Source organism: Dromiciops gliroides, chromosome 1 (genome assembly GCF_019393635.1).
Source record: "Dromiciops gliroides isolate mDroGli1 chromosome 1, mDroGli1.pri, whole genome shotgun sequence".
NCBI lineage: Eukaryota > Metazoa > Chordata > Mammalia > Microbiotheria > Microbiotheriidae > Dromiciops > Dromiciops gliroides.
The window spans coordinates 268185920-268213547 of record NC_057861.1 but is presented as its reverse complement, the minus strand read 5'-3'; the positions used below and the strand labels follow the sequence as shown (position 1 = coordinate 268213547).

Genomic DNA, 27628 nt, shown 5'->3' with positions numbered 1-27628 from the left:
TTTTGAAGTGCAGGGGCTAATTGAATTTGTTTGAAACAGTAGAAACACAAACTCAGTGAATGATTACTGTTATAAAGCAGCTGCTACCTTTCAGAGAATCATTAGGTTGGTCTTGAACAGTTCTGAAGAAAGCATTGTAAATTTGTAGCTGATATATGCTTTCTGCTTCCCCTAGCACCACCCCCTAGATTTTTAATGGAAGTAACATAGATAATTTAAGCATCAGTCTAAAAATCAAACAACATTTTGAGTTTAAAATTTTTATGCCATTATTCACCAAGCACATTTTAAATATCAGTGATCTCATTTTAGCCAGATAAAAACAATCTCAAATGATTCTTTTTGTATTTTTGAAAATGATGGTAGGTTTCTGAGCCAGAAACCTTTTCATTTTCTTTTAATAATTTAACCTTTCTCTGAAAGTATTTTTTAAAAATTGAACTTTGCTAAGAGTTGAGTTGGTGTAAGATACACAGGGAGAAATTGAGTTTACAAATTAATGTCCCTGAGTGATCTTAGCAAAATTTACACTTGAGGTGTCTCCCCCCTCCCCTTTGTCTTTTTTCCAACTGTAATATGGTATTTTTACAAAACCATTACCTGGTATTATTTTAGGGAATTTTAATCAATTTATCCCCTTTGGGCTAACATAAATAAGACTTCAGTCATCCTGCAGCTAAAAAAAATAGTTTTGTTCTTTTTCCTACATAACATCAAACATCTGCATAGTTTGGTAATCTTAGACAACTTGCCTCACAGCATCACTCAACAATTATAATTTCTGTTCAATTTTCAAATCCGTACATGCTCTGGGACTTATAGACTAAGTTGCTAAGTAGCAACATATGGCGCACTACTGCTCCTGTGATGTTGCTGCAAGCAAATAGCATAATTCTATACTTGAAATGATTTTTATAGAAAGCCATTGCTGGAACTGAGCCAGGAGTGTAAGTATACTGTAAAAATTAATGATATTCTTTTAGACAGTCCCAAAGGGCTGTTTGGCACTACTCTCTACTGCATGCATTCTATACCTCTTATGCTAGTGTACACAAGCCTTTTTGGGATCTAATTCTGTAGTTGGTAGGCAGCTTTTAAATTAATTACACCACCCATGATATGCCTGCCAACTATGTAATAAAAACACATGACATTTCTACTGCTCTCTGGATTTCATTCTTAGAACATTTACCACATTGCCTTATAATACTTCTAATTGTGGTGACCTCTTAGTGTTTCAGTTATAAGCAATTTAACTTATTCTTCCAGGGGATTGAGTTTGAGTTATACAAATAGAAGAGGTCTTTGAGTACTTGCTCATGTTATTTAAGAAATGCATGCAGCTCATTATAGAATAATGTTCTTGCTTTCTAAGTGATTCACTCAATAGAGTGAATTTACAAATGTTTGTGAGTTGATCAGCCTTCCGCACAGTGAAATTCAGGATCACAGAATCTTGGAGTTGGAAGAATTTGAACCCTACATTTTAGAGATGAGGAAACTGAGGTCTGTGAAGGTGAAGTCATTTCACAGTATCTCCATATGATAGAACTGAGACTCAAACTCAGGCCTTTTGATTCTAAGTCCACTAGACAGGTCACCTCTTATTTTGTATACCCTTTATCACTTCATTTGTGTCAACTTTCTGTTCTAGTGATCTAGACCACTCTTTCCCAACCTATATGTCAGGACATGTTAATGCCTGGAGAAGGCAAACTGGATTCTTCCAGTGGTTTGGGTTTCTCCTGTGAATAGACCTCTGCATGAGCCAATCAATCCCACAGGCATGGGACCTTGCTTCTGGTTGGGCCTGCTGAAATAGTAGAAAGATCCTAACTTTTTTGCATGAAAAATCTTAGCATGATTTTCTCCTTGAAAAATAACAATAACAACAATAACAGCAAAATTCATTAAAGGGGATCCAGAGAATCCCTTTTACTTTACTGGTAGATAGATGGTGGAGAATTCTCATAATCTGACTACAAGAAATTGAGCAGATTTAATTCCTTATCTATCCTTGCTAAAACTACATTCTTCATTCTTTTGAGTAAGGACACACACACACACACACACACACATGTATATATATGTATATGTATGTGTGTGTGTGCGTATATATATATATATATATATAAAAGATACAGTTCACTTTTTTTTTTTTGGCAGGGCAATAGGGATTAAGTGACTTGCCCAGGGTCACACAGCTAGTAAGTGTCAAGTGTCTAAGGCCAGATTTGGACTCAGGTACTCCTGAATCCAGGACTGGTGCTTTATCCACTGCGCCACCTAGCTGCCCCCAGTTCACTTTTCAATACAGCTAAGTTGGAGTTTGATCAGAGGGGCTGCTAGAATTTGGGTCTCTGAATTTTGAATGTAAGTATATGACTGAGCTCTTGGACAAGAAAGATGAAAGATTCTAGAACAGCAGTTGGAGAATATAGCTTAGAGCTAGCTCTAATGCTAACTTCAGTTACTCCAGAAATTATATTTATCTTATTTGAGGCTAGTACACTTGAAAAGAGCAAAAAATTTTAAGGGAAAATAATTGAATCTTGGTCCTACATTAGATTTCTTTTTTAAAAGTTGATTGTTGGGGCAGCTAGGTGGCGCAGTGGATAGAGCACCGGCCCTGGATTCAGGAGGACCTGAGTTCAAATCCGGCCTCAGACACTTAACACTTACTAGCTGTGTGACCCTGGGCAAGTCACTTAACCCCAATTGCCTCACTTAAAAAAAAAAAAGTTGATTGTTTAAGGTGTGTTTTTTTCCAAACTGAATATCATTCCACAGTAAATTTTTGTTGTTCAGTCATTTCAGTCATGTCCAACTCTTTGTGACCCCATTTGAGATTTTTTTGGTAAAAATATTGAAGTAGTTAGGGGCAGCTAAGTGGCACAGTGGATAGAGCACCAGCCCTGGAGTCAGGAGGACCTGAGTTCAGGTCTGGCCTCAGGCATTTCACACTTAACTAGCTGTGTGACCCTGGGCAAGTCACTTAACCCCAATTGCCTCACCAAAAAAAAAAAAAAGGAGTAATTAACCATTTCCTTCTCCAGCTCATTTTACAGTTGAGGAACTGAGGCAAACAGGGTTGAGTGACTTACTCAGTGTCACACAGCTAGTAACAGTCTAGGGCCAAATTTGAATTCAGGAAGTTGAGTCTTCCTAACTACAATGCCCCTCTGTACCACCTAAGTGCTTTTCCATATTAAATAAGGTTGATAAAAAAACAAACATTTTAAAAATTTAGTTAGAGAAGTTCATCAGCTAATCATGACAGCTTAAATGATTTTAATTTTGTAAATTTATAATTATTGAAAAATCTCAAATATGCAACATGGGCATTATTATTTGTCTACACCTATAATTTCTTCAATATAGTGAACTCCTAGTGAGGAACTTCTACCATTGCAGGTTAGTACCTTTTTTCCAATATTGGCTCTTAGAGAGTTGCTTGGAGATGACACTTTATTCCACCGTGTCTTCCTGACACTGAAGCCAAGAACTCTCTTGCTGACTCCCACTTGCAGTTTATGTAGTTATATATAGCAGTTGCTAAGGGAAGGCTTCTTCAATGAGGATGTAACAATTATCTTGTGAGGCCCATCACACAAGGAAAGGAAAATTGAAGCAAGTCACTCTAACAGACACTTATTAAGCATCTACTATTTACTGTGCTAAGCACTATGGATGTAAAGACAAATGGGGGGGGGGGGTGAGACCGTCAAAGTGCTAGCTGTTTAGATTAAATTGAGTATTTGTCTTTTTATGACTATGTCAGTTTAAGAGGACTTTGCCATTGTATACATACTTAATTAATTAGCCTTTGTTAATCTAATTTTGAAAGTTATACTTTTTCTGCATATTTTGTAGCTTGGCCTGAAATAATGTTTCAGGCTATATTTTTAATTCATTTAATTCATCATTCATTGTTATACTTCCCATAAAGTTTTAAAACATTTCAGTACCACTGCTTTTCCATCTCTGGTTCTGTTTCTTACTTGGCCTCAAGATCAAGAGTAATAAAATGCAGAATAAATTCCTTTTAATTTTATTTATTGGAATCTACAAATATTTGGTTTTTAACAGATCCCTTTGTAGTTGATATATCATTACTATAAAGGCTGCAGAGATACATATATAATTATATTTTTATCATATTATAATTTTAAGTTTTAACAAGTATAATTCAGTATTAGATATTCATTTTAAATAATGATTAGAAATCAGTATGTGTAACAGAAATACCCTAACCTTGGTATGACACATTTACATACACATAAGAAAAAAAAACACGTTTCCAAGTTCCTTTTCTGCAGGGGAATCCTTAACATCTGTGTTGCATTTATATATGTGTAGATATGTATATATGCATATGCACATATAATATATACATATAGATTTAGATTTTAAAAACAGTATAAACAACATATTTTAATAATGTACTTTCCTGACAAGGAAATTCACTCACAGTTTTCGAACTGGATGAGTTATGAGATATAAGCCTAAGGAATATTCAAGGCAACACACTTAAAGGGTACTTTATTTAAAATATCTTTTTTCTTTTGGTCCATAAAATACCTATGATCATGACATGAATTTGAACTACAAATTAAAACAACCTTCCTTTTGGAAGAGGCTCTAGAAGGAACATCGACTTGACCTCGTGAACTTTGACCCAATAAAATGATAAAACTGCCATGCTTTGATTAATCTAGTTAGTCTAACAGAGTCTGGCATCTCAACAAGCCCAAACTAGTTACTCAAACCAGTCTTCAGTGTAACATTCAAATGATTACTCTGTGCAATCCCGGAGGTATTCATTACAGACAAAATTGCTCTTGTTGCCTTGCATACAAGCTGAGTTTTCAATGGGAAATGAAAGACTGCTTGGAAAAATAGGCCACCTAATTAAGTTAAACTACTCTAGCATTTGGCTTGACATCTTCATTACTCAAAATTAAAAAGATGCTTCACTTGAGCACACAAGTTACTATTGTTTATGTTGTTTTCTTCCTAAATTGGCTTCTTACATGGAAGTCTGTTTTTCAGAATTATATCTTGTAATAGCTCACATATTTCTTGCAGTTTATAAAAATGTCTTAATAGCCAGTATAGACAGTCATAACAGGTACGATCCAAATAGTGAATGCTGTTCGCCTTAAGAGTCCAGCGTCTTTAAAAGGCCCATCCATCTTTTAGCATATTTTTCTAATATTGCTTACATATTGGTGTTAATATTAATATGATTTCCCCCTTACTCTGTCTTTCTTTTATTTACAAGTTTAATACTGAATCTGTTTGCTCTAAGTGGTCTCCTCAAGGAGTAATTGAATTCAGAGAAGATTTGGGGAACATCTGCAGGTTTAAACTGAATTCCATTTGTCCACTGCTTTATGGAGCTCCATGGTGGAGCTATTTTAAGAGCATTTTAAAATGTAAACACATGTAGAACACACATCTACTGATTGCCAGATCCTAGTCAATGACACTAATGAGGCTGCTGACAGGTTAAATGTTGTGTATCATATACATTTCCAAGCTGTGGGATTTGTGAGTGTATGGCTCATTTTTTATTTTAGAATATAAATATTTGTTGCGGAATATGCTTAAGAATTTTATTGGGACTGTCTTGTAGTATGTTTTTCAAGCATTAGGGAGAATATGTTTTCTTGATAAATTCTCCCAAAAAATCTGAATTGTAGAGCATCGGTTGTGAAAGTAAGACTGCTGCTTCAGCGGCAAATCTTCAATGCCTACTGAGACACATGAACACCTGACTGAGGATGTCTTGTTGGCATCTTACCCCTACCACTAGCCAGTAGGTTTGATAAATTTTGAAAGGAATCCTTTGTGCCTTTCCACCATCTTAAATTTAGGAGTTTTTCAGGTATATTTGATAAATGAACAGATGAAGAGATGAAAAATTAACCTTACTCCTTAATTTCACAATATTCCATTCTTCAGCTTCATCTTTCTGGCCCTCCATGGAGCATATCTAACTATAAATACAGCCTAGAACTGGAACAGTTTATTAAAGCCAAAATAAATGGGAGCTGGATGAATCTACCTCTATATTCAGTCTCCATTTCCAAGGAGTTGAAAGAACCTGCTCTTGGAAAGCAAGGGTGGATTGTTTCTCCCCTTTTAATTATGTGAAAACTGAAGCTCCTAGAAGCTCTTCTTAAGGTACTTCTGTCACCCTCCCCTCTCCATCTTTCTCTGCCCTGAGACTATCTTCCTTCTTCCCCAGAGAAGATACTTGAGTTTGTCTTCTTCTTGTGATGGCTCCATCCCTTCTCTTTGGATAGTAGCTTCACTCATTTGTCATGAAAATCAGATGCAAATTCATAAGATGTGCTGAAATAAAGGAAGCGTTATTTCTAATATAATAAGATGGTAGAATTTAGAGCTTGAAGACACGTTAGAGATAATCTCATTTTTATAGATTAAGAAACTGAGGCCCATAGAGATTTAAGTGACTAAGGTCTATGGTCACATAAATAGGAAATAAATAGCTTGGGTGTAGTCTTATAACCCAGTGAATTCATATTGATTTAAAAATTTGTTTGTGGTTTCTTGGGGAAATTTGCTTTGAAGTGCTATTGAACAAATTACTTCAATGTGAGTTAATTGTCATATTTGTTTATAAATAGTGGCAATTGACTCTCTATGTAGCAAATTCAAAGGATTGATTTCTGGAGGTCTGCCCAGGAACAAATTGTTAGGCTGATATGGACACAATTGAAAGTAATAATGATAACAACAATAATGGTGATGATGATAGTGATGATGATAATAATAATAATTATTATAACTAGCATTTATATATGGCTTTATAAGGTTCACAAAGTGTTTTACACATGTTATTTCATATGATTGGTAGAGAGGGTAAGTTTTAATAGTGAGTATATTTATGCAAGACATGCAGGTCCCTTTCCTGTAAGTTTCTTCTCAGTGTATGTCAATAGAGACCATTAAATTCAGTTGGGCTGTTTTGACGTTATGTTAGAACTATGTGGTTGGAAGGTAGATGGACTACTTTTCTTCCTTTTAATCCATAAGAAGTCAGGCTATTTTATGGTCCTACATCCAGTTTTTCAACAAGCAAAGTCATGGGCTAAATTTCAAAATATTTACTCCAAACTCTCCACATTGTTCACTTTATTCTATCTCTTCTTTAGACTTAACCCACAGTGTTCCTGTGATAATCTAGTGAGTGTAGGAAAGGAATTTGAAAACAATTAAAAACTTTATGAAAATGAAAGAGGGTGCTATTATTTCTTTGTCCCATTAACTTCTAAGGCTGCTCTTCTCTGTAGCTTGCTGTCTCTTCCTTCTTTATCTACTACCTCCTCTGTTACTCCTTCCTTTCTTATAACTTACATTTACTCTTCATTTTCTTACTTATGCCTATGATTCTGCTCATCCCTTCACAAAAAATTCTAACATTCTCTAAGATTACATGATACATAGACTTTCTAAGCATGCCCTTCTCCCTGATTGGTCCTATCTGTTATCATTGTGACAGGATTGAATTTCAAGATCTAAGGTTTGCAAATATTGATCAAGACCTACTATAGTGTTTTCTTTTTTGTCTTTTTTGTCTGTTTTTAGTTTTTTGCTAAGTTTTTTTTTTTTTTTGCTTTTTGTTTGTTTGTTTGTTTGTGGTCCAAGCTTGGGACTTCATTGGTAGAAGGAACTTCTTCCAATCACCAAGATTAGCAATTTGTCTATAATACATAATTTTAAATCATTTCCTGGGGCACTGACAAATTGGTTTGCTTGCCCAGGGTCACATAGTATGTGTCAGAGGTAGGACTTTAATTCACGCATTTCTAATTCCAAGGCTAACCCTCTATCTATCCTGCCTCTCTTTATTAATCTAGAAAAATCATTTCTTTTCCTGTATCTACTTCTATACCTGGCCTCTTCTCAGTAACTATGTAGTTATATGTAGATGGGGGGTGTTACATACATATACACACAGGATGGACAGACATACAGACCGACCAAGCACTACGGGATCTCACTTACCTGCCATAACTTCTGCATGTTGCAATTTTCTGGAATCCCTTGAACCCACCTAGACCCTTTTCCTTTTATTTGCTGGTTGAATCTCCATCAGTAATCTTTCCCATCCTACAAGGTCTTTCTTATCTCTGGGCCCTTGTCTTCTCTGGTATGACTCACATCTCAATAGATTGAGCAATCCCTGGTTTTGACAGCATTTTGATCCTGAAAATATCAAAGGCTCTGGACAAGTAGATAGGCAATTAGATAGGCCTAGACCCACTTATCTTTAGAAATTAGTGAGATGTGTTGTCCATTCTGTCTACATTACCTAAACAAATAATTTTCTAGTTGTAGGAAGCAGAAATCAGATCCTCCTATATCCCACTAATGCATGTACCTCAGGCAAAAACGCTATTTGTAGGGTTTGTGCTGCAATTCTCTGTAGAAGCAAAATGTCACTATTTTTTATAGAATAAGAGCCAGAAGAAGGTTTTCATTGTGTTGGGTAGAATGTCTACGTAGGATTTACAGAAGGAGACATGGACATCATATTGCATAAGATGAGAAGACATGGATGGGTTAGATTGTGCAATGGTGTATAACTATTCATGCCAACAAGATCAAGGATTCATCAGAGACATAACCAGGAATAGTCTCCAATTGTTTTGAAAACATGGTAACTCCAACTTCCTAAACACTAACACTGTGTGTTGTGGGAATCTGATTATCTGAGTTGGATTCCCAGGTATGCCTTTTGACAGTTGTTTGACCTTACTTCAATCCATTTCAAACACTGATTAAGTACCCATTATAAACAAGACACTATTCCAGGTGGTATGGATATAATGACAAAAAATGAAATAGTCCCTGACCTTAAAGAATGTATATTCTAATGGCGGTGGGGAAGAAATGGCATCAATAGGGCAAAGACAAGTTGCCTATTATCTGGGGGCCTCAATTTCCTCTTCTGTAAAATGAAGATGTCAGACCAGTTGATCTCTGAGTTCACTTCTAGCTAGCTCTAAATACTCTGATTGCTTGAAAATCCCTATTTATCCATGTATACTATTCCAGAACTCCTGAAATTGATCACCTGATGTGACAAAACAATGAATTCCCATGATGGGGGTTTTACCCCTGACATCAGTCATGGCCATGGCCCAAGACCTTGCTGCAGAGAGCTCATCATTCACTGTGAATAAACTTGTCACAGTACCTGGACTTTGTCCTCATGACAAGGCTGATGCTAAGATGCCTCCCTTCCCAATAGGAAAACTCTAGCAAATGACACTAGATTCACAGAGGATAAGAAACCAACTCTGGAAAAGAAGCTTGAGCACAAGATTCTGAGTAATTAACCCTAGTGGTATGCTCACTAAAGGGACAGGAAGGCTCTAAGCCATTAGTCTCAGGTTATGATTGATGTCCATTGCACTGGGCTTAAGATGTGACAAGAATATATGGCAGATCAATTCAGTCAGTAAGTCACTAAGAATTAGTTAACTGCTTGCTATGTGCCAGGTGTTGTGCTAAGCAAAGGAAATAAAAAGAAAGGGGAAAAAATTGGTCCCTGACTCAAGAAGCTCACATTCTAGTGGAGAAATCAATCTGCAGACAACGATGTATAGACAAGATAAATACAGTGTAAACAGGAGACAATCTCAGGGAGAAGGTACTGCTAGTAGAGCAGACACTGGGAAAGGCCTCTTGAAGAAGGTAGAATTTAAGCTAAGTCTAGAAGAAAGCCAGGCAAGCCAGTACATAGAAATGAGGAGGGAAAGCACTGTTGGAAATACTGAATTTGACCATAGTGCACAAGAGGACACTTTAAATAAACTTATGAATAGGTTTCATAAGGAAGCTTTGTCCCTAGACAACAAATCTGTGAAGATAATCTCCCTTGGTGCTTTGAAGTCAATGAAATGTAATCTTAGGTACAAGCTAAACATACCTCTTGGACCTTCTCCAGTTGCCTGCCCCATTCCTTGCTGGTTTGCCTGATCTCTAGCCTCCAGATAACCTTTTCCTACCTTATCCTACTATCGCCTGAATTTTGTTTGTGGCATCTTTCCAGAATACCCCCTTTATATTCATGTTATTTTCATAGTGTTTCTTACCCACTACTTTATATTAATATTTAGCTTGTAAACATGCTCAGATCAGAAATCTTTTACAATTTTATTTTCTCCACATATGGCCATGCACATAGTAGGCCCTGGGTAAATATCTATTGAGTGAATGAATGTCACATCAGAAAATTAATGGTTTCTTGAAGCATTGCCCTTTGTCTAACCTGAGAAAGAAAAATTGATGTACACAACGAAACAAAAGTTGTACCATACACAATCATATATTTTGATAACTGTTGCTTGATAAATTAGTACATTGTGTGTTTTTATAAATGAATATGATTTATTGCCATTGTCCAACACGTGAAGAAAGACAAAAAATTGTTTGCAGGATCATTGGCTTGAGCACATGAATGGCACTGTTGGACAGTTCTTGCTGAATGTTCAGATGATTTATGTAACAGACCGAAGGTTGCCACAGTAATACATTATAGTCTCAAGCTATCAAACTTGGTTCATGCAGAGACAAAAGAAGCTGAAAAATACTTACTTCTGAAGGTCCCCCTCCACCCTTGGGGAAAAAGAAATGAGAGATAATGCTGATCTTTTTTTAAACTCGGGGGGGAACATAGAAGGGGGAGACAATTTCCTATTTTATTGTAATTTCAGAATGTATACAGAGTCCATTTATTTTTATTCTTTCCTTCATTTTTATTTTGAATTAATTATTTGAACTGTGAGAAAAGGGCATGTAAAAAAAGAAGATGAAATATTTTTAATGACATTTACTTACTAATGGTATTAAGGATATGTGTCTGAGATTAAAAATTAAGGCATCCTGGATATATTTACCCGTAATGCCATTTTTCCTTTCAAAATGAAAAACATATTTTAAAATGTGATAGCTAAATCTATAGTGAGTTAAATTTATTCATGATTATGTGTAATTTATCATATAAGAAAAGCCATAGGATATAGCAGAATAATGTTGGATTTGGAATAAAAGGTCTTGGGATTGAATCTTAGTTTTACTCATTACTACCTGTGTGACCTTGACCTAGAAGCTTAACTTCTCAGGCCCTCAATATATTGATATCAGTTAAAATTAGGGAGTGGACTAGATTAAGGTGCCTTCCAGCTCTAACATTTTGTGAAGTCTGACTTTTGGATAATAAGGCTTCCTGTCATCAAAGATAATGTTCTGTATGCTGATTGTTCTGGGTGGGCAGAGGCTTATAGTTGCAAGGAATCATGTAGAAAAAAGAAGAAAGGAAAGGTTAAGAAGAAATTTCTCTTCTTTGATTCTGGTCAGCATAAATTAGTACTCTATCCTTGACACATGTGAAAATGAGAAGTATCTGTATTCAAGAGGAAAGTGCATAAATTAGCATTCCACCTCTACATATATCAGAATACTTGTAGCAAAAGAGAATGTGAATGGTACAGAGAAATAAGGGAAACACTAAACCCAGGGGATGAGATACATAAAATATTGGCTTTGAATATGGTTGAAAATGTGGGACTGAAATGATGGCAGAAGTGTGAGACCTTCAATAAATGAGATGAGGTGATGAAAATTCAATGGTTTGTATGTGAAATTGGAATCTTGCAACAAGAATGTAGGTAATGTATCCATAGTCAGTAGATATCATCTCAAGGAGAATGCTTAGTTTACACAAGTATGGTTTTCAAGACAGATATCCTGCCCTGGACTGGGGCAAGGTGATCCATCCCTAACTAATCCAACTCAAATGAAAAGACCGCTAATCCATGGTTTCTGAATTCCATTCTTACCAGAAAGACTGGATCATTAATAGGGCTTCTTCCTCATGATCTTCCTAAGGAAGTGTGTTCTTGTTAGGGAATTGGAAGATAATTTGTTAAATAATCAAATTGGTGATTTGATTCAGCTTGATTTGTTTTGGTTTTTGTGCAGATGCCTATATATACACATACACATATATGTGTGTGTATGTGTATATATATGTATATGTATATGTGTGTGTGTGTATGTGTGTATATATATATATATATATATATATATATATATATATATATATATATATAAAATTTCCTTTGTGGATGATAGTCGCATAGTAAATTATCTGTACTTTTTAATTGTAGCGAGTTTGCCTAGAGCACTAAGATCATGGATCATAGATTATAGGTAGAAGAGGCTTTAAAAGGCATCAAAATCAAACATGCCCCCCCCCATCATTTTACAAATGAGAAAACTGAGTCTCAGAAAAATCGAATGACTTGTCCAGGGTTGAACAGCTGATAATTGCCTGAGGTGTAGGAGTCAAACCTAGATTCTCCTAATTCCAAGCCCAACCTTCTTTGCACTCTACTACACTCCCTCTTAAGTATAGTTTATAAATTGCAAATTATTACATTGCTATTCTTGTTTGCACCAAGTTACGAGGAATGAATCACTCATGATTGAATTCACCACCGATTTACCCAACCCAACACAGGGAATTGAGCAGAGGATATAGAAGATATAACACAGAGAAGTCCAAATTGGCCCTGAGTGGTGACTTGAGTAATACATATTTATAAATACTCAGTATAGAGCCCTTACCCCATGCCTTGCATATAAAACTTTCCAGTCTCTTTTTATTGATAATTTATAGAATTTGATCTCATTCCTTTAAAACAATGGCAACAGGGAAGGGGAGTAGACCATAGGATCTAGGAGTGGGAAGTGGCCTTAAAGGTTATCTAATTTGTGCTGGAATTCTGCTAAAATATTCCTAATAAACAATCATTAAGCCACTGCATAAAAGTCCACAGTAAGAGAATACCCACCATGCCAAGACAGCCCATTCTTTCTTTTTGTTTTGGTGAGGCAATGAGGGTTAGATGACTTGGCCAGGGTCACACAGCTAGTTGTGTCAAATGTCTGAGGCTGGATTTGAAATCAAGTTCTCCTGAATCCAAGGCCAGTGCTTTATCCACTGCACCACCTAGCTGCCTCCCACCCCCATTTCTGATTTTAAACAGCTGTGAGTGGTAGATTTGTTTCCTTATATCAAACTAAAATCTGCTTAATACAACACCCACCATGCTTCTCTAGTGCCATGGATCTGCATTCCAGGATCAAGCTACACATGTCTAATCTCTCTTTCACATGACTGCCCTTAAAATATTTGAAGGTGGCTTTCATCAATTCATATCCCCTCCAATAGAACTCTTATAGAGTTTGCAGTCCACTAAAATCTCCAAAACTTTGTCCAAAAAAAATGCTATCTAGCCATGCATCAACTACTCTGTGGTACTTGCGAAAATGATTTTTTGAACTTATGCAAAATTTTGTATTTATTTCTATTGAATAGCATCTTACTGGACTCTGCTCAAGACTCTAACTTGTCAGGGAAGATTTTTTTTTTTTGCATTCTGACTGTTTGCACAACATGTTAGCTATAATATCACTTCCAGCTTTGTTTCATCTATATATATATATATATATATATATATTTTTTTTGGTGAGGCAATTGGGGTTAAGTGACTTGCCCAGGGCCACATAGCTAGTAAGTGTCAAGTGTCTGAGGTCAGATTTGAACTCAGGTCCTCCTGAATCCAGGGCCAGTGGATTTATCCACTGAGCCACCTAGCTGCCACCTGTGTCATCTATAAATTTCATGGGGATATATATATGTTTCATGTATACATACATATACATATATGTATACACATATGCATAAATATACCTTTATCAGAGATAAGAATGTTAAGTAGTCCAAGGCCAAGCACGGATCCCTAGTGCAATTCACTGGAGACCTCATTTCATGTTAAAATTTATCATGGCTCATTCATGACTACAGGTCTGAATCCTTATCAGTATTCTATGATAGCTCACATCTTTCCACCATGCTCATAGTGAAAATATGAGGGACCTTAAGGAATGCTTTCCTAAAATTCAAATTGTTTGTTTAATGTATTTGGCTATCTGGACATGTTCAAATGCATCAGGAGTTATCTTAAAATGTACCAAACACCACAATCCAGATGTGATATAGCTGGGGCAGCCTCTAGTATATCAGACTTTTGATGTCCCTCATTCTGGACTTGGTTCTTCTAATGTAGCCTAAAATCTATGGTTTGGGGGCTGCCATGTCACACTCTTGAGTTACAATTAGCTGGCACATGGACTATGAATGCCTTCAGATATTTTGTACATGAACTCATGTTTAGCCACATTTCTCCCATCCTGTATTTGTGCTTTTGCTTTTTTTAAACCAAAAGTAAGTTTTTTTAGTATTATTCCTATTAAATCCTATTTCATTAGATTCAGCCATTTTTTAGCCTACCAAATTGCCTCACCAAAAAATAAAAAAATATAGATGAAACGAAGCTGGAAGTGATATTACAACTAACATGTTGTGCAAACAGTCAGAATGCAAAAAAAAACAACCCCACAAATAGCATCTATGGCTTTGTCCAAATTATTGACAAGTATTGGATACTACAGAGCCAAGGACAGGGGCTCTGATATGTCATTGCTCTTTGTGTCTTGATTGTTCAGCAACAAATATACAGTTGTACTGTTATTCAGCCTATATACCTTCATCTTGCCAACAAGGATAGGTTATATAGGGATATCATGTATGTCAAACTTTCAAAATATCATTTTTCCCTTTCTAAGTATTTACAAACCCCTTCTTTGATAATATGCTATAGAATTTTCCCAGGAATTAAAGACTTCTTTGTATTCCCACTTTGGGTTGGGGGTGGGTCAATAGAAAAAACATCCAGGAGGAAATAATAGGGAAATCTCCTGGAAAATAACTACAAAATGTATCAGATCTATGGGTATTCTACCAAGGCTTATGAAAGACCTGTTTTAATATAATCACAAAATGTTCCTCAAAAAAGTAATGAACAGTTTAAAGAACTGGAAAGATATTCATTGCTCGTGATTGAATCGAACCATTATAATGAAAATGGTGATACTATCTAAATTATATATTTATTGCTATACCAATTAAACTACCAAAAGATTAATTTAAAAGCCTAGGTAAAATAATAACTAAATTCATTTGGAGCAACAAAAGATCTAGTATTTGAAGGGAAGAAATGGGCAAAAGTAGGAAAGAAGGGAAAATAGCATTTCTTAGACCTCAAATTTTGCTATACTTGGAGACAAATTCCCAATTTGACAAGAATCAATGGCAAGACTAGAATGCAATTTAGTAGAAATTAGGTTCAGACCACCATCTTACTTTGTTTACCATGATAGCTCAAAATGGTTAATTGGACTATTAAAGTCCATACCAAAATAATTACAAAAGAACATGGATTCAAATTCTCCCCCTTGACAAAGTTATCTCTTACTTAGTTCAGATTCTTCCCCTAAACAGCTATGCCAGGTATCCGCCATTTATAACTTTGTCAAGGGGGAGAATTTGAATCCATGTTCTTTTGTAATTATTTTGCCTTTCTTTTTATCCCCATGCTTAGCACAGTACCTGGCACAGAGTAGGCATCTAATACATGTTTTTGATTACTATTATCTGCACACCATTGACTCCCTTGAACCTCGACAGCACTACTAGAGTATCATCATCATTTGGCCTGTATGCACACTCTCCTATCACTCCCTCCCTCCAAAGCTTTCTCAAACAGACACCCTGTCCAAGACTTTTAGCTGTAGAGATAAAATCCTGAAGTTATAAACTGCACAGAAATGCTCCACCTGCTCAAAAGACTTTGCTTCAAATTCTAGATCTGAAATTTCTAGCGGGGCAAGTCTAAATCTTTTTGTAAGAGAAGGATCATCATTTTTATACTTCTTCCCTCATAAGTTTGTTGTTAGGAAAAAACATCAAAAACTATGAAGTGCCAAATGAATGTGAGCTATCTGTTGCTGTTATTGTTGCTCTTTTTGCTGTTATTACTGCCATTCTCCAATAATAACCATGGAAAAAATGGAATTGGGAGACTATGGTTCTAATGGGAATGTCCTTCCCCCAGAGTCATGGAACATAGCACAGGCTGTGCATTGTACCATAGGCTAGCCACAGCCACAGTGGGGTATCGGAGTGAAGTATCAGATGTCAAATAACCCTCTGGTTCTTAATGCCTCCTGCAGACTAGTCATCTGTCACTTGACACATTTGGTTGGTTGGTTATACATTGAAACATTAATGAATAGTATCATGGTGACAATTGGCAAACTCAAATGTTCTAGGAATAGAGTACACCTAATGAAGCTTATGTATAATGGAAATTTGTAAACCACATGTCCTTCATCATTCTTTTAACTGATTTGTAATCCTCAAGGTATTGTCATCATTATGACTTTGAGATATATATAGGAGATTTGGTATAGTGGAAAGAACATTCTATGTGAAGTCTAAGAACTTGCTTGAATCCTAGCTTATGTATTTACTTGTGTGACCTTGAGTATGACCTCAGTTTCCTCATAAGTAAAGTGCGGAATCAGATTAAGTTGTCTTTAACATGCCTTTTAGCTCTAAATCTCTGATCCGTGATCCAAAAAAACCTCATCAAAATGTGGTTAACATGGAACTTAGTACCATTTGTTTCATAAAACCTTTATCATAGGACATATGTCTCTAACAAAGACATTTTTATAGATTTCCTAATTCATTTTCACACACATATAAAGATTTCCAGTAAAGTTAATCTGACACCATATTTAGTTCTTTGTCAGTATTGTTACATCTAGATATAAATGCCATTATATAATTACATGGCTCCAATTACACCATAACAGGCTTGTACCAAATAACCATATCATGATTTTCTAAAGATTTTCTTTGTCATAAGTAGAAGCTGCTTAGTAACCTTGTACAGTTATATTTAATGATCACTCTAACTACCCATTTCTGGTTAACTTGTGGAATCTGCGGTTCTGGTATGTAATTACATGGGTTAAATGAAGTTAATGTGTAATTACATGAAAATAACCATGTAGCTGAGTTAAATTGCAGTACAATTGTTATCACTGAATGTAAAGTGATACCAATTAAACCTCCCTTTGAAACACCACAAATTAAAACCTAACTACCAGGGAAATTCTATTACAGAAAGACACCATACACTAGAGAGTATCACTGAGTATTTTCATAGGTTTAAATATCTCTTGTTAAAACCAGAACTTTATTTCCCCCTTGTTATCATAGTGCTTCTGCCTCATTCAGTGAAGGATCAAACAGCAACCCCTATTTTCCTCATAGCTATTTAAAGATAAACATCATGAATTCCAAAACTTGCAACTTTGATAAGAGAGGATTCATACTTCAAGTGGGACTAGATGACCTCTGAGGTCATCCCTTTCAACTTTAAAAGTCTATGATTCACAGATAAGAAGCCCAAATATTAACATAGCCATTCCCTGTAAATATAAGATTAAGGGAGAGGGCAGTGCTGGAAGATTCAGATACTCCTTCAGTGTACAGCAATTATATGTTCTATGTAGAATTCCCCCAATGCAACAAGAGAATCTCCACTTCCCTTCTATTAGACCACCCTTTGTGCCACTGCTTATGTTAAAACCACACCAAAGCCTGAAGCAGCCATGAAAATTAGTACAAACCCAGAGACCCAGAGACTGAAGGTAATCTGGCTGATGACAAGTATGAATTAAATTTAAAATGATAGATACCACTAACAGTGTATTTCTGTAAATTAATGACACACTGTAAGCTTTTGAAATATCTAAGAAATAGTGAAAAACATTACATCTGGTCATTTCTTCCTGGTTTTTACATTTTAAGATTCTGTCTGCAAGGCTGAATTAAGCTTCTCCTTCATTACCTCCTCCAAACTCCCATTACACACACACACACACACACACACACACACACACACACACACACACACACACACACACACACACTCGCACATACTCACTCTTCCTCTTCTTCAGGACCTGCCTCAGTTCCAGATGTTACTAGTAGCTCTTCATTTAATCATGTCTTCTAGCAGCACCTAAACAAATATATCAGAACTTGTAAAACATTTAGCAAGTGCAATTCAAAGATTTTCTATCTGTTAGACAAATAGACACCATCTGGAGAAAATAACCCCAGGCTCTTCTTGGATACAATTGCATGAAGCTTAATGGCAGAGCTCCCAATGACTACCTTCTAACTACTGTCTTTGGCTTTCACTTTCTGGCTGCCCTCCTACATGACCATTGAAAAATTTTACCTATCTCAGCATGCAGTGTTATGTTACATTATACAAGGTAAACCTTGTTACTGATGATTCTGAAGACTATAAAGCTTCTCTCAAGTGAAATGGATACATGGAAATATTGGGATGTGAATTTGTCTCTCCTTATAATATCACCTGCTCCAAGTAAACATTTCTGTCCACAGATATATTCATCAGTATTGTTTCATATATTCTTCAAATTACATCATTTTTCTTAATTCTCTTTCAATATTGCCATTTTCCTTTTTGAGCTATAATCTCCCAAATACCCTCCCATTCCCAAAGTTTTCTCTGATGACAACTTCCAGGGAGAAGCATAAATATTAATAGTTGTTATTTTACTGATTAATTTCTACTCCTTAATTTGCATTATTACTATTTCACAAAATCTGTAAAAATGGATTTAGGTAACTGCAGTATTTAGTTTTGACATGATTTCCTGGGAAAAGAATTCTTAGAAATGAATGTTGATCATGTGAAACCAATAAAACTATCTCCATTTGAATATTTGGCTAAAAATAGGCCTTCCTATTGAGAAAAAAAAATTGATTCTATTTTGTAATTGATTCTATTCCATATCTCTGTTGCCATTTTGTATAACTGCCTAAGTCATGTTTCTTTGTCTTTAAGTGCAGAAGTTCATAGGTTCAAAAGTTCAGTTTCTTCCTCTCTAAATTTAAAAGTTCACTTTTCCTATATATCACTTTAATTAAAAGAAACCTGTTATCTCTATGCCACTAGTTGTCCTTGTACAATTAGAGTAAATCTGTTATCTCTATACGTATCATTAGTTATTCCTGCAGGTGGACTAAATCAATTAAAATTTCCTAGCTAGATGGAAGGAGAGGCTGTTGCTATTCCTGCATTCCTGATTTTCAGCCAATCGCATTGTTCTTCACATATTTGATGCATCTAACTTTGCAGCCAATAATCTTGTTCTCCCCATCTAAGACACTGCTTACTATTTTTTTTTGGATGCTCATACTTTTTTCTATAAAAATGACATCTCACCTCTCATTAGGAGTCATAGCTTCCTGAGGAGGCTGAGACCCTATAAACTGGCACATTTGCAGCTTACTAATTGCTTGTGCTTGGAGCTTGTGCCTCAGTTTACCTTAAGTTCAATTGTGACCCTATTTTTCATTTGTTTATTTTTGGTTGAATGAAGCTACACCACAATATGCACAAGTAACTTCTCTATTGTTATTGTTATTTTTTTTCCAGTGGAAAGGTGAGTATATGTGTGTTTTTTTAATTCAAAACCTGAAAGTTTCTGGAATTCATTTTATTGCAGCCCATGAATTGAGCTATAGGGAGACCTATGAAGCACATTTGATCAAACATTAATTTTATAAATTGCCTTCCTTCCCCACAATTCCCATGAAAAAGGTATTCAGCTAGATTAAGACTCTGGAAAATTTTAATGGGACCCTTGAAATCTGTTTGATTTCAGCTTTTTTGGAGGGGAAAAAGATCCCCTGTCTAATGGAGGCTATGCACATACCAGACAGGCTTATGCCTCTGAGGCACTCTCCCTCCATGCATAATGGCCAAACTGCAACAGGAGAATCTATGAGTGTTTGAAATGTTCCCTTTGCTAAATTGATGCTACTGCCTGAAGTAACATATAAGCAGGTTATATGAGGGCATGCTCATGTGTGTGATGATTTTCAACAATATTCTTCTTTTCTTTTCACAGTCTTACCCTGGCCCAAGTCTTGAAAGTGAAGACTTTAACATTCCTCCAATTACCCCCCCTTCACTACCTGACCACTCGCTGGTGCACCTGAATGAGGTAGAGTCTGGTTACCACCCTCTTTGTCACCCAATGAACCATAACGGGCTGCTTCCATTCCATCCGCAAAATATGAACCTACCTGAAATTACTGTATCCAACATGCTGGGCCAAGATGGAACACTGCTTTCCAATTCAATTTCTGTGGTAAGAACCTTTACCCATTTGGGAGATATGGAGGGAGGTGGTAGTGAGCTGGGTTAATGAGTGAGACTTTAAAAATGATCATAAAAAAGTATTCTGAAACCAGATGTACTAACAACCACTTAAAATGTACTCCACATGACCGGTACTTTTGTACTATATTCTGCAAAATGGTAAAGTGATTTTTCCATCTATTCTTTATTACTTATTTATTTCTAACATGCATACAAATATGAGAAATCCTAAATACAGGATTGATGAGCTTATCATAGAATCTTATGATCCTAGAGGTACAAGGGAACTATCTGGTCTGATCTCCTAACTAATGATATAATTAATCCTTGCAACAACAACTCTGACAAATAGGACGTCACACTATATTTGAATATGTCCTCTGACAGAAAATGTCGCTACTTTTTAATATAGTCCATTCTGCTATTGGACAGCTATAGATTTTAGAACTTTCTTACATTAAGCCAAAATACTATCTCTGTAATTTATTCATTAGTCCTAGTTCTGCCCTCTGAAGCCAGGGGTTATAAAGAGGAATTTTAATCTCACTTAAACTTGATAGCCCTTAAGATATTTGAAGAAAGTGGCCATACCCCAATATCACTACTTCCTTTAACTGTTCCTTAGAACATGGTTTCCAAATCTCTTATCATGCTGGTCATCTCTATCAGATACAGTCCAGTAGTATGTGTCATGCCTAAAATGTATCATTCTGAACATAATATTCTAGAGGTTCCAAATAACACTAATTTGACTAAACCTGACCAGTAGTAAGTATGGTAGCACAATTAATGATATCTCTCTTGATCTGCATACAATGGGTTTTGGGGTTTTTCCTCCATGCAGCCTAATATTGCATTACTTGTTTTTAAAAGCACTGTTGGTTCATATTGCCAAGCTTGTTATCACACAGATCCCCTATTTCACATAAAATATTAACAAGTCAGGTCTCTCCCACCCTGTGCTCATTTAATTGATTTTTTGAACCTAAATGTAGGGTTTTAAATTTGTCTTTCTTAGAATTCATCTTTTTAAGTTTTAATCCATTATTCCGGTCTGTTGAGGTAATTTTATTCCTTTATTCTGTTATCCAATGAGTGAGCTATATCTCCAAGCTTTCTGTTATGCACTGATTTGATTTTTTTTTAAAGCTTCCTTTTTATCTTCATCTAAGTAATCCAGTAGGACAGGGAAAAGGACCATAGAACTCTGCCAGTAGCTTCTAGATACATTTCTCTTTTGTGACAACAACCATTTTTTCTTATTTGTGGTACTATCTCTGAATCTACCTAACTATGCTATTATGGTCAGGATGATCTGATTGATTAATAATAAATCTTCTAGGCAACATTTTTATTACCAGAATCATTAATGCATTTTAACTGTCAGACAGAATACTTGGTTTATCTAGTCTTAACTAAAGAAATTGAGCTTTCAGTCAGATTGTTCTGATATGGATATGAAAAGAATTTTCAAAAGATTTCTATTTGAAGCTGAAATTGTCTTTTGGAGAATACCCTTTTTTGTATCCTTTGTGCTTTAGTACACATAGTAGTAGCTTTATAAATGAACTGACTATAGCTTTTATCCATGATTAAGCATGGAATCATGTGTAATTTTGATTTTATCCAAATTGATATATGGGAGGGGGTGGTTGGCATTGCTTTCAATATCATTGCACAACTTCTCCAGATTATTTCAGTTCAGGAGGCCCTGCTAGGAGAATGAGTAGGAGGGAATGAAACTTTTTACAACAAACATACTAGAATTTAACTATTTTGAAGATCATTTAATTATCCCTTTGATGCTGCCATTGTCTAAACATGGATGGAATTATTTTGGAAGATTACCTTCAAAAAGAGTTTATAAACCATTAAATAGGCTACTATGTAATCATGTGAGATAAAGGGATATTATATAAATCTTTCTTTTTCTGGAAATACTCCCTTTCACTTCCATGACATGACCTAAGGAAAAATGAGTCAATTATTTCTAAGCCACAGGATTAATTTTTTCTTCTCATTTACATAAATTTTATTTATCTTCCTTCCTATCAACAACTAGGGATTCTCCTAAAATTTCCAATAATTTAATAATAATAGTAATCACAGCTGACACATAATATTTTACATATCACTTTAGCTATATTATATGTTCTCATTTTTGAAAAAAAAAGTTTGATTTTTATGTTACATTTATTCTCTATAACTTCCACAAAAATCTTAAAAGTTAAATAAAACTAGCCAACACCATGATCATCTGACAGCATATTCAGCATTAAGTACCCAGAGTTTACCACTTCTCTACCAAGAGAAGTGTGCTTCATAAAAGATTCTCTGAAACTAAACCCAGAATAATATGTAATCTAAATTCCAATGCCCTTTACTGTTTTTTTTATTTACATCATCATAGGGTTATGTATCTAGAGCTAGAAAAGGCCCTGAGAAGCCATTTAATCTACCTTCTTCATTTTATACATGAGGAAATAAAGGTTTAAAAACATAAAGTGACTTGTCTAAGGTCACACAGATAGTCACAGGGCTGGGATTCAAACCAAGAACCCCTCACTCCAAATTCACTGCTTTTTCAACCTTCATAACATCCCTGGTGTATAAGTGGTGGAGGTATCACTACTATCATTATTTTTATCATCATTATTTCCATTTTATACACAAGGACGTTGAGGCACAAAGCATGTAAACAACTCCTAAAGTCACTAAAGTGACAAGTGACAGACCCAAGAATCAAATCGAGGTCTTCTGTTTTCTTTCCAGTAAAACAGTGGTTACCATTTGGTGCTCCAAGGCAGAAGTGTCAAACTCACTTCCTGGATCAGATTAAAATGTAATTGTGAAGTGTTTAACAAAATGGATAAAAATACAATACAACATAAATAATGTTAAATGTGTGACTTTCTACATCAATATGCAGCTAGCCAGAAACTTTTTGAGTTTAAAACCACTTGTCCAAGAGGATTATGCTAAAAATTCTTTAATCATGCTATAAGCAATAAATGATTACATAATACTCTGAACAGTATATTAAATTACCTTAGGATTCATAATGCATTCCCCTCTCAAAAATCTGCTTTCAGTGAAAGCTCTACTAAATTAATTCATACTAAAATGTAAATGATGACTAAAGTGCTATTTCTTCCAAGGATTTTTTTTTTTTTTTTGCAGGGGACAAAGTTCCATTTTGCTTAAAGTTGAAGAACAAATTTCAAATTGTAGATTTTTCAATACCAGGATGGTGAGTGGAAATAATATTCTGGGAACCAAAATGTCCTGGCTAGTACACCTGAACTTCTAATACACAGGTGGACACCTACTCTACCTAACAAAAGAACATCCTATAGAATGATACCATGAGACCTTCCCTGACAAATAATTCTGTTTGGCTATGTTTTGGGGTGTTCTAGCTGATGGCTTGTATTCAACCCTCTATATTGAATTCATTTTTTCTGATGTATGGCAGTGTGGTCTGGTATCAATAAGCTTGGGCTTTTAGTGAAATTCCAAAATCACTTTAGCTTATGACACAAAAATGAAAAAGCTTATATTACACTGAGATCTTTGCCAAGACTGAAATACAAGCTTTTTGCTAATTACATACAGCAAAATACACTGTAAAAGTTCAATAGGAATCCAACAGAGAGAGAAAGTTAATGAATAAGGAATTCTCTTCTAGCTACCAACATTCCTTTTAGCAGGTTCTTCTTCATGTCTTGTGCTTAATCCAAATAGAACAATGACACAAACTTGTCAGTTAGTGAAATTAGGTGCTGAATAAACTATTGAATAAATAGTCATAGCTGCCTAGAAACAGCCAGATGGCATAATGGATAGAGAGTCAGGCATGGAGGAAGGAAGACCTGAGTTCAAATCCAGACTCAGACACTTAAAAGCTGTGTAACTCTGGATAGTCACTTTACCTCTGTTGGCCTCAATTTCTTCTTCTGTAAAATTAGGATAATAATAGTCCCTATTTCCCAGGGTTGTTGTAAAGATCAAAGGGCATGATAATTATAAAGTGCTAAGCACTATACCTGACACATAGAAAAGGCTATATAAATGTTAGCTATTAGTAAGATATGGCCCCTGCCTCAAAAAGCTTATAATCTTGTTAAATAGGCAAAAATAAGGCAGGAATCAATCAGCAATGGGGGCAGCTAGGTGGCACAGTAGATAGAGCACCGGCCCTGGAGTTAGGAGTACCTGAGTTCCAATCTGGCCTCAGACACTTAACACACAGTGTTAAGTGTGACCCTGGGCAAGTCACTTAATCCCAATTGCCTCACTAAAAAAAAAAAAAAACACCACCACCAACAAAAAACAGAAAGAATCGATCAGCAATGAAATACACCATATTATTAGCTATCAAGAACACAAATATGGTAAGAATTCAAAGAAGGAAGTAGTCAGGAGGAAGGAAAGGTTCTTTTTAAAAAATAACTTTCTATTGAACTTTTTTTACATCAACAAATTTTCTCCATTATTATTTTCCCTCCTGGAAAGCCATTTCATTATATATATATATATATATATATATATATATATATATATATATATATATATATATATATATATATATATATATATATATATATATATATATATATATTTTTAGCGAGGCAATTGGGGTTAAGTGACTTGCCCAGGGTCACACAGCTAGTAAGTGTTAAGTGTCTAAGGCCGGATCTGAACTCAGGTACTCCTGACTCCAGGGCCAGTGCTCTAGCCACTGCACCACCTAGCCGCCCCGTAATAAATATTTTTAAAGGAAAAAAAAAAAGACAAGCGAAAAAAAATCAGTAAAACTAATCAGTACGTTAAAGCAGACTGTGTGTATATGCAGTGTACCATACCTGTGGACATCCTATCTCTTCAAAGGGGTGGGGTGGTGGTGCCTTCTCATATCTCTTTTTTGGAGCCATATTTTCCCTTTGTAGTCTCACCATATTCATTTTTTTATTGTTTTGTGGTTGTTCTTCCCATTTATTGTTATAGTCACTCTGCATTTCTGTTTTCTGGTTCTTGCTTACTTCACTCTCTGTCAAATCATGTAAATCTTTCCATGTTTCTCTGTATTCATCATATTTTTCATTTCCTAAAGCACAGTAATATTCCATTGCATTCATGTAACACAATTTGTTTAATCATTCCCCAATTGATGATCATCTACTTTGGTTTTAATTCGTTGCTACAACAAAAAGTTTTAAATACTTTGGTATATATGGGAAATTTCTTTTTTTTTTTCAATGGTAGTTCTCTACCATTCTTCTTCTTCTACCATATTCATATTCATATTCATTCTTCTACCATAGCTTCTTGGAGATGTTTAAGAGGTCGTGAAAGCCTAGACTAGATTTAATGACATCAGGAAAGGAGACTATTTTCACTTTCACCTCAGTCCCCAGAAGAATATGAATGTCAAGGTAGATGACCCTCCATATTCATCCCTTGAAAGTTTATAAGTTTTTAAGGGATTATTTGCTTTGAAAAGTACTTTGGAAATGAGAGATTTTTTAAAAGTGTTTTCAAGCCACTCTTCTTGAGGAGAATTTATTCCAATTAATTCTAAGTCTTTGGACCTTTTACTGGTACTCATGACAGAAGTGATCTAAAAAATTTAGCTATTGAACTACAGTGACTTGCCTGCCAATTCACTCTGGTGAATAGCTCACAATTTCTGACCAAACTGCTTATGCAAACACAGAATGGAGAGCTGATGAAATTAAACAGTGAAAGGGGCCTGGAAGGAACCTGGTATTTCCCTTTCAAATCTCCTCTCAAAAGCTCACACACAATATGAGCAAAAACTCCTCAAAGCCACCATGCGGAGCATGAAATAATGTCCTTTCCATAAGCTCTAACTGTAAATGGCTATTTGAATATAGAATATAGCCTACATGGATTTGTGTATAAGGGCAAATAACTTTAATTGGATTAAAGAGTAGCATCACCACTGTTAATAAAAAGTCCCCGTCGATTTTGGCAGCATTACATTTAGATCTTCTCAGTTAGGTTTTTAATCAATGCAGCATAATTAAGTATTTTTAGCCTAGTTTAAATGGGTATATTTTTGCTGAGATTTTGCCTTAGAAAATGGTTTAGAAAAGGGACTTTCCCGTATCACTCCCCCCAAAAATAAATGCTGCAGATTCAGCATCATGAACTTTTTCTAAATAATGCTAAATAGATTAAGAAAATGAAAAATGGAGTCAGTCCAATATTTCATATCATATGATGTCATTCACAGAGCCTATAGTTTTCCTAAATCCTTGTAGAACATTTCTTTCATTCATCCTCAACTAATACTTGTTCTTTATCTCATCCAGGCTGATCAGTAAATGGAACATTACATATTTCAAGGTGCCTGCAGATAATACCAACTCACATTTCATTAATGCTCTAAGACTGAGTTCTTCATTTCTGTTGAGAGCACCACAATCATTCTAGTCACCCAGGCCCACTGCCTTGGTGTCATCTTTGACCTTTCATAGTCCCTGACCCTGACATTTCCCAGTTGCCAGTTCTTGTCAATCCTACTTCTAAAACATCTTATATCTCTACCCTTCCCTGCACTCACAGCCACTGCCCCAGTTCAGACTCTTAGCATCCCTTACCTGCTCTATTTCAATAGCTTCCTATTTGGTCTCCCCACCTTCATCCTCCACACAACTGGCCAATTAGTGTTCCTAAATCATGTGTCTGATAGGCTCCCTCTAGGATGAAATTCAAATTCTTCAGGCCCACATTTAAAGTCCTATATAATGTGACTCCAATCTCCACTTTTAAGCTGCTTTTACATACTCCTTCCTTCCGTGATCTATGTTACCACCAAATTGGGCCACTTTATAACATCATGAAATTAGCACTAGAAGGGACTTCACTGAATTTAGCTTCCTATTTATTGAGGGGAAAGAATGAGACTAAGAGGTTAATTGACTTGCCCAAGGTCACACAGATAGTGTATAGGAGAGCATGAATTTAAACTGGGGTCTTCTGACTTAAATCCAGTGTTTTTTCTACTATATAATATTGTCTCCTTTGCTCTGTAACAATTGGAATGATGCCACCTGCTGGAGACTTACTGTAGGAAAGCTCCAACATGAGGAGAGGGCCTCTGAGGGCAGGATCATGCACCTTTTCTTTGGTGTAAGGAAGTGACGTTTGCTTGTGGGAGGAAGAAGGGGGAGGCCGGCGCTCTGACCCTCTCTTTTTCTTTTGTGTGGACTCTGGTGGAGAGCAGAGCTAGGAATGCTCTCTCCCTTTAATAGATAGATGAATCTAGGCCTTTCTCTCTCTCTTTACCAATTCTTTTCTCCTTAATAAATGCTTAAAAGTCTAACTCTTGCTAAAGCTTATAATTTATTGGCGACCACTCATTAGATATTTTAGAC

At 35.7% G+C, this 27628-nt stretch overlaps 1 protein-coding gene across 1 annotated transcript in view; it reads left to right on the top strand.

The window, feature by feature from the left end:
• The window catches only part of TOX (thymocyte selection associated high mobility group box), a 380331-nt gene that overhangs the window by 185936 nt on the left and 166767 nt on the right, over positions 1–27628 (top strand). Inside the window, exon 3 of the mRNA XM_043988665.1 lies at positions 19972–20214. Within this exon, the coding sequence (XP_043844600.1) occupies positions 19972–20214 (243 nt within the window). The remainder of the gene's footprint in view (positions 1–19971; positions 20215–27628) is intronic.